Source organism: Equus quagga, chromosome 11 (genome assembly GCF_021613505.1).
Source record: "Equus quagga isolate Etosha38 chromosome 11, UCLA_HA_Equagga_1.0, whole genome shotgun sequence".
Lineage (NCBI taxonomy): Eukaryota > Metazoa > Chordata > Mammalia > Perissodactyla > Equidae > Equus > Equus quagga.
Window position 1 is genome coordinate 91,886,712 of NC_060277.1, and position 12,698 is coordinate 91,899,409.

General features: G+C 48.3%; 1 protein-coding gene across 3 annotated transcripts in view; it reads left to right on the forward strand.

Moving 5' to 3' along the window:
* Nucleotides 1-12,698, forward strand: part of TTLL6 (tubulin tyrosine ligase like 6) — a 46,069-nt gene that overhangs the window by 15,972 nt on the left and 17,399 nt on the right. For all 3 annotated transcript variants that reach the window (XM_046674433.1, XM_046674432.1, XM_046674434.1), the window contains 5 exons: nt 3,351-3,576; nt 4,711-4,886; nt 7,547-7,735; nt 8,594-8,771; nt 9,745-10,020. In XM_046674433.1, the coding sequence (XP_046530389.1) occupies nt 3,351-3,576; nt 4,711-4,886; nt 7,547-7,735; nt 8,594-8,771; nt 9,745-10,020 (1,045 nt within the window). The remainder of the gene's footprint in view (nt 1-3,350; nt 3,577-4,710; nt 4,887-7,546; nt 7,736-8,593; nt 8,772-9,744; nt 10,021-12,698) is intronic.

Consider the following 12,698-nt stretch of genomic DNA (forward strand, 5'->3'; position numbering starts at 1 on the left):
GCCTTCAACTCAGCATTTCCCACCATGGATGTGTTCTCTCTCTTTGCTTCCACTCCAGCATTCCAAACTTAGACCCCTGCCTGACTTCCCCATCTCTACCTTCTAATCTGCGGGATCAGAGTTTGGTGTCATCTTGGGTGTTTACTTTTCCACTGAGTCATTGAATCCTGAAGGTTCCTTCTTCAAGTGTCCCTGTGTCTCTTCCCTTCCACCAGGTCCAGCCCTCACTTCAGCCTCAGACCCAATGGTTGCATTGGCCTCCTCTCTCTACTCTCTAGCTCCAGGCACCTCTGCTTAACCTCTCTGTACCCCCATTTTCTCATCTCTGAAATGACACGGTAAAAATATGAATACTGGCTGGCAGCCTCACAGATAGGCCGTAAGGACCTATTGAGATGATGTGTAGAATGGGCTTCAAAAGCAATAACCCCCATGCAAGTGGATGCTGTTATTATTACACCTTCTGTATTCTCATTACTTCCACTCTCAGGTAGCCAGTGTGCCTCGCAGGTGCCTGGAGCGTCAAGTTCAAACTCTTCTGCTCAATCTACCATAATTTGACCAGACCCCACTTTCCACTGTAGTTACTGCTACACTAACAGCCAATATTTTATTTGTTGAGCACATGCTATGTGCCAGGCTCTGCCCTAAGAAATTTACATATCTCCACCCATTTAATCCTCACAACAACAATGTAAAGTAGGCATTATTATTATCATCCCGATTTCATATATTAGGAAACAGGTGTAAAAGGTTAAGTAACTTGCTCGAGGTCACACAGCTAGGAAGTGGTAGGGCTGGAATTAAAACTCCCGAGTCCATGCCCTCAACCCCTAGGCCATACTGCCTGTGCTATTCACTCGCTGGTCTTCTACCGGGACACTTTTGCTCACATCCCATATACGGGCCTTGCTCATTCCCACCTCTCTGTCTTTGCTCAGCTTCCGTGGAAAACATGGGAGAGCATCCTTGAAGGCCCGTCTGTCTACTAAGCTTCCGCGTTCCCCTCTCTGATCTGGTTCTAGGTTCTGGTCCAGCCACATAACCACTGCGATGTGGGTGAGACCCATCTCCTCTGTGGGCCTCTGTCTCCTCACCTGTCAGATGAGAGGATTGGCTCCCATCTCTAAGGGCCAGCCTGTGGAATCTGAGTCTGACCACCCACAGTAACCTTTCCATCTCTGGGCTGCCACCACCCTTACAGTCAACATCAGCCATAACCCATAACTGTTCTTTGCTTGGTGCACGTGTTTGTCCTGTGTCCCCAACTGTACTTAAGTTCCTTGAGGGTTAGAATGGTACCCTGGCCTTCTGGGTACTTTCCATGTTGCCAGGCAGAGCCCTCTCCTTCTCCTCCCTTTTCCTTTCACCTTTCCTCTTCTTCTGCTTCCCTGTCTTTTGAGACAATCTGCTTTTCATACTGACTGCCTCACCTGTCCTCAAACTTCCCCCAACTTGAGGTCAACTTCCCCCCGCAGTAAATCCCCCACCAGACTTCAAACTCAGTAGGACCAGTGGAGGAGAAGACAGAAAAACTGGAAACCTGTCCTGCCTCTGGGGCAGAGACCAGATCCCCTTCATCTTTCAGGGTGCCTGGCACATAGCTGGTGTGTTAAATTGAACTGACTAACCGCTGGGTGTTACAAAATCACACAATAATGGATCTTCATTGTGACGTGCCTGAGTCATCAAGAAGAGGTTACATTATAATTGGTAACATCTGTTATAAGAAGGCAGGGAAGTGTTTAATCTATTTCGGGAAAATTTATTTCCCAATTAGACAAATTAAATACATTTTTTTTTTGCACTTGAAAGGACTGGCTTCGTACAATCTGGAAAATTCATTTATGTGCCACACTCCATTCCCCGGTAATGGCAGGTAGACAAGGTGGGCCTCTTCACTGAGTGGCCTTTGCTTATCTGTCTTTATATAAACGCATCCCTGGTTGTTTCATATGTGTGTTGACTCCCCAAATGGTCCTCAGGTTTCCCGTGACAGAGGTGGCAGTTTCTTGGGATCCCATCATTGCATCAGCTTTGCATTCTTGCACAGCAGGCCCTTAGCAAATGTGCGCTGGCTGGCTGACCCTGATTCCTCCTTTATGGCTCCATTGGCTGGGGTCCAGGGAGCTCTCTTTTTTGTTTGTTTTTTGGTGTTTTTGCTGAGGAAGATTCGCCCTGAGCTAATATCTGTTGCCAATCTTCCTCTTTTTTTTTTTTCACTTGAGGAAGATTAGCCCTGAGCTAACATCTGTGCCGATCTTCCTCTATTTTGTACGTGGGTCGCCACCACAGCATGGCTGATGAGTGGGGTAGGTCCATACCCAGGATCTGAACCCGCAAACCTGGGCTGCCAGAGCAGAGTGCACTGATCTTTATCACTATGCCACCGGGCCGGCCCCTCCAGTGAGCTCTTTGAACTGCCTGGATAAGCCATGTCACTTGTCTTCTCATTAGCCTCTTTGCTCTTCACTCCCCTGCGTCTCCTCCTCCTGTATTTCTACTTCCCACCTTGGCTATCTGTGCTCATGGATGTGTGTCTGAGAGGGTGTGTGTCTGTCTCACGTGCCCTCTTGGGCCTGTCAGATTCACCCTCTCTCTCTGTTCTGCCCAGCTTGGAGCTGCCCAGAGCATCCCCTCAGTTGTTTCCTCATGCACCTCTCCACATGGGGTAGACATCCTCTGATCTCTGTGATCTGGTGACCAGGCTGTGACCGAGGGGTTTCCTGGGATGTGGGACTTTCACTTCTAAAATCAGGGCTGTCCCAGTTTGCCTGTGACAGCTGGTAACTCTATTTGCAGAAATGCCCTGGGGCTGCCTTTTCCCTGTGGGCAGCCCTAAAAACAGAATTTCTCTGTCTTTAGTGTCCCCAGAATCCCCTTGGATGGCTGAGGTGGGACCCCAGTACTGGTGTTCTTAAAAGGCTCCCTAAGTGCTTCTAATGAACACCACAGACTGAGAAACCATTGCCACCAAAGCAAAAGCATGATGGAAGGTGTTGAATTTTTACTCTTTTATTCACCCATTAAGCTTTCCACCTGGGATAGCAAATAGCTGCCCCAGGTCTGGGGTGTTTTGTGGGTCACAGTGAGAGGGCCCCAGCCAGGGCTGACATGTCATTATATCTGCACCCACTCCAGGGCTGTGGAGGCTTGAGGAGTGTGGCCCTGCAGCTCTTGCAGGTCCTTCCTGAGATGACACAGCCCTGGTGTCACCCTGACTCCTGGGTGTCCATCCCCACTGGCTCTGGGGCCTTATCTTCTCCAGAAGTTTCTGGTTTCCAGTATGTCATGGCCTTAGATGACCAAAGGGGAGCTGCCCTGCGTCATGGTCTGTGGTTCCCTTCCAGGAAGCTCTCCACCTTCAACCTGTACATGGAGAGCCATGGCTACAACGTGCAGCAGATATGGAGAGATATTGAGGACGTCATCATCAAGACGATCATCTCGGCCCACCCCATCATCAAGCATAACTACCAAACGTGCTTCCCCAACCACACCCTCAACAGCGCCTGCTTTGAAATCTTGGGCTTCGACGTTTTGTTGGACCACAAACTCAAGCCCTGGCTGCTGGAGGTAAGGAGGTTGCGGCGAGTGGGGAACACTGGGCCCTGTTACTGAGGTCAGCCAGCTTAGGGCTCATCCCTCCGCCCTCCCGGCTCAGCTAGAGCCTTTTAATCAACTTCCTGTGCCAGTTCCTCCCACCGTGCCTGCTGCCTGGGGCTTCTCCCTTAGCTGAAAAGTGGCCACCAGAGGGGGGTAGATGGCCAGGAATTAGAGAATTCCTTGTGCCTTCTGGAGGTCCACCCAGACTTGAAAACTCTGATCTCAGGCACAGAGTGATTCTAAAGAATCAGCTTTACATTTTGTAACGGAGTCGTCTCCTGGAATGGGGTCGTTGGTGGTTGCCTCTCTTCACAATTGGTCTTGTGCTCAGCAGCCCTCTCAAGTGGCCGTTCAGTATGCACACAGAGAGCGCAGGTGCCGGGTGGGGCTGTGAGGCACAAGTCAGAGGTGCTAGCGACAGCTGCCCTGACACAGTCAGCCTTCAGATCAGAGAAACCAGAATTATAGATCAGACTCCGGGAGCCCTGCCTCTCCTCCATTCCCAGCCCTCGTTCCCAGGTGTAGGTGGGAAGGAGAATATGGCTGTTTGGAGCTCTCACCCAAAGAGCAGAATAAGCCCATCAGGAGCAAGCCTTCAGAAACTGCTAGAAATCTTCAAATGTCACACAGTGCCTCTGAACAATAAGGGCTTTTCTGTGAGCAGGAATGAGTCCTTTCTCTCCTCCCAGCTGCCTCCCCCTCAACCCTGGTCAGGATTCGAAACGCATCACTCCTTTCTACTCCCTCCCTCCCTCCCTCCCAGCCCGGCCCTTCGGCCTGCCCCATTCCATCTGCTCTGTGGAATGCGCAGTGCACATGAGAGAACATGCACACCAGATGGAGGGCAAACCAAAGACAGGGTACCCTCTGATGCTTCTCAAGAAGAAAGGACTGGAATGAAAGCTGGTTAAACTAGAGGGGTTTCCACTTCCTCCTTTCCTCACTGTGGCTCCAGAACAGACCATCTCTCCCTCTCCCTTCCACTCATCTTGGTAGCCAGGGCCCCAAGGTGGGCTGAGGTGACTCCCTGGAGGTGGCATTTTTGCCTCACTCTCTGCCTTCACTCTGGACAGCCCAGTCCCAGCTGCCTTCTTGCCCTCACAGGTCAACCACTCCCCAAGCTTCTCCACCGACTCCTGCTTGGACAGAGAGGTGAAGGACAGTCTGCTGTATGACACCTTGGTTCTGATCAACTTGGGAAGCTGTGACAAAAAGAAAGTCTTGGAGGAGGAGAGACAACGGGGGCGGTTCCTGCAGCAATGTCGTTCTCGGGAGACCAGGTACAGTAGCACCTCCATACCCCGGGGACCCCATTCTTTATGACTTCCCTCCCCCCCAGTAAGACTGGCTTGTCCTGGTTCAAGTTATGACTTGACAGCCTACTAGTTATGTGGCCTTTATGTCACTTCTCTGAGCCTCAGTGTTCCTTCTGTGGAATGGAGCTAATGAGACATAAGGCTGTTGGAGGATTATGTATAAAATTTGTATAAAATGTGTGTATAAATGTGTATAATGTATATAAATGTGTAAAAATGTGTATAAAAAACTTAGCCTAGTGCTTGGTGCTATAATTTGTGTTAGAGACTATTAAGAATCTTGCCTAGGGGCTGGCCCGGTGGCGTAGTGGTTAAGTGCGCACATTCTGCTTTGGCAGCCCGGGGTTTGCCGGTTCAGATCCCGGGTGTGGACATGGCACTGCTTGGCACGCCATGCTGTCGTAGGCGTCCCACATATAAAGTAGAGGAAGATGGGCACAGATGTTAGCTCAGGGCCAGTCTCCCTCAGCAAAAAGAGGAGGATTTGCGGCAGATGTTAGTTCAGGGCTAATCTTCCTCAAAAAGAAAAAAAAAGAAGAAAAAAAAAGAATCTTGCCTGGTATGAAAAAAGGCATTATTCATAATTAAACTAGGACTACAGGACAGAATAGGGACACATGATTACCCTACTTAAACTATGACATCAAACCTAAACTAGCCCAAAGAAACATTTTTGCACTTCTGCATGTTCGAGAAGAAACAAATGTACTACTAGGCTTTCTGTTTACTTCATTAAGCAGTAACAAATATGACATTACTGTCTTAGCTATTTTATGTTCAGAGTATCATTTCAAGTCAAAGCGTTTAAAAGATGCTTTTTTTGTAAATTTCTTTTGTTTCTTAGGTTTTTTTGGCAGGTGTTTGGATTTTTCGTAAAAGTATAGACAATTTTTGCTTTCCATTTAAAACTACTTTTTAATAGGTTCAGTTAATTTAAAGTGTTTGGAACTTGAACAGTCTTTTTGTTTCCTTGTATCAGTAGAAGGAGTGGTATGTTTGAAAAATATTGGTAAAATATATGCTTAGAAGTCTATCTTATAAAACTAAAACTCTAGTGTCCTTTGTATGCCTTTAACGTAATCTGAATAAAATCCTGCCAAGTAATGTTTCCAACTGTGACGTTCACCTTATGGGTGAAGGGCAACGAAAGGTTTGAACAAAGACAAGCTGAAACCATGTAAACTGTTGTTCTGTTGGATGTTTGACTGTTACATCTCTCTCAATAAAGTTTACCACTTTCTCTAAAGGGAAAAAAATGAATCTTGCCTGGAGTTGGTGAGGAGGGGATCAGTTCTGACAAGTGATTATCACCATCCTACTTTGAAAATTAGTTTATATTTGCAGAATGTGGACAACTTCACTGTGACTATTCCTTTGTTCCTAAAAATAGGAGATGAAGTTATAGACATAACTATATATAATGGATATGAGTTGATTAATATCATATGAAGATTCAGGGATTATCAATATAAAAATAAAAGCCCTTCTTCTTCTTCATTTTTTTTTTTTTACAAAAAGAAAGATTTGTCTGTCCTGCCCTGTGTTACTGTGTTGGAGGCACCGACGTCTCCTGTTTCCCGCTGGGCAGCACTTGCCTTTTAACAGGGGCTTTGGTTCCGAGGGTGATTCTAGTGCCAGAAGTCTCTGAAGTTGGTCAAGGAGATGGCTTGTTGCTTTTCAGATCCCACTGCAGCCCTGTGCCCTCCTCATGAGCAGAGCCAGCCTGATCCTTCGGGATTGAGCTCCTGGAACTGGGACAATAGCATCTGTCTTTGGATGGCTCTGTGTTTCTCAGAGCGCTTTCGTGGGTACTGTCTTCCCTGTAAGGAGGGTGGTAGGCGGGTAGCATGGGGTACTGTATGGTTCTGTTCTTGGAGCCAAGGAGACCAAAGCTCTGAAAGGGAAACTGACTTATACAAGGTCACTTCTCCGGTAAGTGGCAGGTCTGGACCCAGAGCCCAGTGGGTGTGCCGCCTGGGATTCCAGGATGCCTTCCACTGTGCCAGCTTTCTCTCAACCCCTCGAGGAGGAGGCAGCGTCAGTGAAGGAGCAGCCAGGGCGCTCTTCTGACTCAGTCTCCTCATCAGGACCTGGCCCGGGATAGCTCAGCAGCTCTTGGTTTCCCTGCTGTAAGAGGGGCTTATCACTCCTCCCTTCCTGACCTCCAGCTCCCCAGGGGGCTGTGAGGAAGAGTGAGATCAGCACAGCTCATAAACCTCCTCAAGCTCCTCAGGCTCATCCAAGAAGCCCTCAGATTTAGAAAAACACAAGCTGCCCTTCTCCGGAGAAGGGCAAGAGGCGCTGTGATGGGGAAAGCGGCGACAGTCTGCCTGGGCAGAACTAAGCCGAGAGAGAAATGGGCGTTACTTGTAACAGGAGAGAACCTGTGCTGTCAGAAAAGACTCTTCTAACGAGCTCCTAGTACGTTATGACACTGGCTGTCCCGGAAGGACTAGAGTCTCCTTTCAGGGAGACATTCATGTGTTGATTTAGGAAATACTGACTGACCATTGTCGTGTGCAAGGCCTCCGTCTGGCCCTAGATGACATGCAACTCGGCCAAGTTCCTTCCAAGCTTTGTCCCAAGGAAAGCTAACTGCAGCGCTGTGTTCTGCTCCTCAACAGGATCGAGGAAGTCAAGGGTTTTCAGGCCTTGCGTCTAGAGAAAACTGAGAAATACGAGAAGGCAAACTGTGGAGGGTTCCGCCTGATTTACCCCAGTCCGAATTCGGAGAAGTACGAGAAGTTTTTCCAGGACAACAGCTCCCTCTTCCAGAACACTGTCGCCTCGCGGGCTCGGGAGCTGTACGCCCGGTAGGAAGGCTCCCAGGGTGTGGTGGGTGGGCTGGCTGGGGGGATTGTGCTTGACCTGCTGGGTGACTGGCCTGGGGCGCTGGGGAGGGTCTCAGCTTCAGTCCCCAACCTTGAAGTTGCCACGGGAACATTTGCCTCAGTCTCACAAGGACCAGGAATCATGGGCTTCCCTGGCGTGGGGTGTCATTAAGTAGATGTGTGGCTGTGTCCAGAAACTCGTGCCTGAGACAGGCATCCCCGTTACACTCCGGAATGTCCAGCCCCTCAGAGCTGCCTCCTGGAGTCACAGAGGGGTGACGTCGAAGAGCTGGAAGGGACTCATCCGCCTCAGTCTGATCCCCCCACCTCATTTTATGGAAGGGACAGTCAGAGCAGAGAAGGGATCTTAGAGCCATAACGACTGAAGAGGGACTAGAACCCCTGTCTCCCGACTCATGCCACTGCGTTAGTACAGCTACGCCATTGCCCAGAGAGGCCTAGCATATGAAGCAGTCCAACACGGGAGCCCCTGCCTTTGCTCTGCTACTCAGATGCTCTCCCCAGCCCCTGCCGTGTGCGGGATCGGGCCTCCTGCGAAGTGGAGAGGGAGAGGGGTGTGGTGGGGTGGGGTGTAGCCCCCTTTCTGCACATCTTTCCTCGGATGCTATTCCCCAGGCTGAGAATGCGCATGGCTGGAGGGATGACTTTCCCTTCCACATCCTGCCCTGTGACCTTCAATCATTTATGCAGACTGCACGCTTGGGGAGGGAACGCGGAGAACTTGCCTTTTTGCCCAGTCTTGTCCTCCCCTCGAGGAAAATACCCGCTTTCGCAGCCCATCTCTAACCCACGTGACACTCACTGTTCCTCCGTGAGCAGGCAGCTGATCCAGGAGCTGAGACTAAAAGAGGAGAAAAAATCCCTCCAAACGAAAGAGAAGACAGCAGAGATGCAGGGGGAATCATCAGGCGAGCCAGCGAGAGGCAAGAGCGGGAGGAACTGGCCACAGAAACAACAGCAGAAATGCAAAGCCGCCACAACCCACGCCTCCAAACAAGTAAACGTGGAAGGGAGGGGAGCACACATGCCCGGCACCCTTCCCCGGCTGGGGCCAATCCGTGAGGGGCTGCTGAGGAGACCCCTACTCAGAGCCCAGACACACTGAAGAAATGGGGCTGCACGGAGGGCTGGGCCCCAGGAGGGGAAAGTCTCAAGGAGTCTGGTGTCCTTCAGAGCATCCTTCTATTTGGGCAGAGAGGACTGTCACTGGTCTGTCATTCTTGCTTCCTCTAGCAGGAGTAAAAGCAGCTGGGAGGCCCAGCACGATCCCCATGTAGGGACCAGGCTCCGGGACCGCATGAACTCATGGTCCCCAACTCCAGTTTGGGTTAGAATGCCCTCCTCTAACAGGCCAGGGACATAGCTGAGAGAGGAGGCCACAGGGAAGAGCTTCTGGGAGGCAGGACCTTTAGGACCTTACGTGGGGCGATTGACCACAGCTGGGTCCTTCCAGCCTGCTCTCTGCTCAAGTGTGGACCAGCCCAAGGCTGTGGGCCAGCTGTTCAGTTGTCTTACGATCTGAATCTTTGCGTTCTCCTCTCTGCCTAGCTCTCTCTTCCAGCTCCGTGGAAAGATTCAGTTGACTTTTCAGTCCATCTCCTCTTTCTCAAACACTCACCTAAAGGGACAGGATTAGAGCAGATTAGTTTTTGTTTTGTTTTTTTATAACTTTGTTAGGGCCATAGACCTTTTGAGAATCTCATAAAAGCTATGGGATCTCTTGCCATATAGTACAGAAAGATATACTTTTAAAACTGCAGTTTCAAGTGGCTCCAAGACCCCATCAAACCATCCATGAGCCTTTTCGGGGTCCATGAACCCCAAGTTAAAAGCCCCGGATTAGAGAGACTTTGATACCAATTGCTTTCCTTCTCCTCATCTCCTTTGCACCTACCCTTGGGTGCAGATGAATCTGGAAGTGGACGGAGCTCGGTTCCTACAGACTTTGTGTTTGCTTTCCTCCTTCTTAGTACCTCCAGCCATTGACAGTAGTGTCCTGCACGCCTGACTTGCTCTTGACTGTCAGGGATGCAAAGAAAAATGAGACAGACAGCAGCCTTGACCAGCAGGCCCCCAAGAAGGAGGCTGACACTGTTCCCCACAAGCCTACCTCTGCGAGGCCTTACAGCTCTGCACCCGACCTGAGCAATGCAAGCCTCATCAGCTGCTCCAGGCTGGAGCTCAGTGAACCCATCTCCACAGTTAAGGAAGCCAAGTCTGCAGTGAACATATTCACGGCCACCGGGGTAAGTAGAGCCATCTACCTTCCCAGAGGGCTGAGCTCAGGAGGCAGTGGGGGGAGCCTTGCTTTATGGTCCCTTCTCTGCCCATGACTTGCTATGGCCCGTTGAGTAAGCCACTTAACCTCCCTGGGCCTCGATTTCCTGCCTTGTGAAGCCCAAGTTGTGGAGTGGCATTCCTGCTAGGAGTACAGACCTATCCTTTGAGGGCTCTTAGAAGGGCCGCCTCATGCATCCCCTTTTTTTAGGCAGGTTACCACCTGTTGTATTAGTTTTCTAAGGCTGCTGTCACAAGTCACCACAAACTTGGTGGCTTAAAACACAAATTTATTCTCTCACAGTTCTGGAGGCTAGAAGTCTGCAAACAAGGTGTCTGCAGGGCCAGGCTCCATCTGAAGACTCTCGAGGAAGGAGCCTTCCTTGCTTCTTGCTAGATTCTGGTAGTTGCTGACAAAATCCTTGGCGTTCCTTGGCTCGTGGCAGCCTAACCCCACTCTCTGCCCCCATGTCCATGGACTTCATCCTTGTGTTTCTTCTCTGAGTCTTCACACGACCTTCTCACAAGGACACTAGTCACCGGATTTAGGGCTCATCCTAATCCAGTATGACCTCATTTTAACTTGAATAGTTATATCTGGAAAGACCTTCTTTCCAAATAAGGTCACATTCTGAGACTGTAGGTGTACATGAATTTGCATGGGGGACACTATTGAACCCAGTCCAGCACCTAAACAGTGTTTCTCAAACTCCATTGATGTATGGACACCTTGTGAAGGAAAGAAAACTCTTTCCGATCCCCACTGTAGACTTAAATTATTTTTATAAATATATGCAAGCATAAAATCTTTATACTTATGGGTCTTATGCAGCTACAAAACTAAACCAAAACAAAACATGCCAATAAAATTCACATAAAAAATTACTTTAATGTGACAGTTAATTTTCTGTTTTTGCAGAAAGGAAGTCACCACATGAATGTGGTACTGACAGTCCTAGCACGGGTTCTTTTGTGTCATACAGTTGGGCCCACCACGGGCTATGCGATGACTCTACTGTAACTCCTGGAATGTCTTCAACATTGTCGGGCCTTTGCTTGGTCCACGTGCAGGATAGAGTGGTGGAGTGTTTTTCAAATTTCTGACCATAGCCCACAGTAGAAGTCCATTTCATTTCACAATCCATCACGTACACACACAACTGGAGAAAAGTTTCTAAAGCAGCGCTTAGCCATACGACATCTGGTGACTCATCTGATATTTTCTATTCTGTGCTATTGTGTTCTATTCTATTGTTTAAAAAATACCAGTTACAACCCACTAGATTAATTTCGTGACCTACTAATAGGTTTACAACCTGTAGTTTGATGAACACCTTTAAGAGAGTGTGCTTTGGAGCGTCATGACATTGGATGTGGCCATGATATCTTGGATATGATGCCAAAAGCACAGGCGACAAAAACAAAAATAGATAAGGGGGACTCCATCAAACTTAAACAATCCACAGAGTGAAAAGGCGACCTGTGGACCAGGAGGAAATATTTGCAAATCGTATATCCGATAAGGGCTTAATATCCAGAAGATAGGAAGAACTTTTACAGCTTAACAAAGAACCCCAAATAACCCAGTTAAAAAATGGGCAAAAGACTTAAATGGATGTTTTTTCAAAGTCAAATAAGCCAGTCATGCAAAGACAAATACTGCGTGATTTCACTTAGATGAGGTAACTAGAGTAGTCAAACTCTTAGGAATAGAAAGTAGAATGGTGCTTGCCAGGGCCTGTGGGGAGGCGAAAAAGGGAACTGTTTAAGAGGTATAGAGTTTCAGTTTTGCATGTTAAAAAGGTTCTAGAGATCTGTTGCACAACAATGTGCATATCGTTAACACGACTGTGCTATACATTTAAAAATGGTTAAGATGGTAGCTTGATTTTATCCTTTTTTTTTTTTTTTTAACCATATATACACACACAAAGAGTAAAGAGTACACTTTGGGGATCTGGCTGCCTCTGTTTGGATCCTGGAGTCTCCTTTTATTATATATATGACTTTCATCAAGTCACTCTAATCTCCTTGAGGCTCAGTTTCTCCATCTAAAAAAATGGAGTTTTAATAACAGTATCAACCAGTGGATTGCTGTGAGGATTAAGTGGAAGGATCCATGAAAATGCTGAGTGGTGTTAGACATACAGGACTCAGAAAGCATCAGTTATTATTTTAATATTACTGCTACTTCCTTTTTTTGGTGAGGAAGATTGTCCCTGAGCTAAGATCCATGCCAATCTTCCTCATGCTCATCATGGCATGGCTTGATGGGCAGTGTGTGCGTCTGCCCCCGGGATCCAGGCCAGCGAACCCCGGGCCACCCAAGCGGAGTGTGCAAACTTAACCACTAGCAGCCAGTAAGGACTGGCCATTACTGCTGCTTCTTTAGACTACCTTTGTTCTTTTCTCATTAACCTAAGACTTAAAGCAGTGCTACTTAACTCTAAAGAGATTTTTAAGAATAAGGTAGCAACATTTTATTATTATTGTTGTTACTGTTTTGGGTTTCATGTGCAGAAGATTGATTTAATCAAAATCCTTGGTTCAGGACACTGTATCATGCCTGGTTCATTCAAGGCCTTTGCCTGTCTTATTTATTTACTTTGCCCTCTATCCCCGTCCTCACCTCCCATTGTCCTATCCA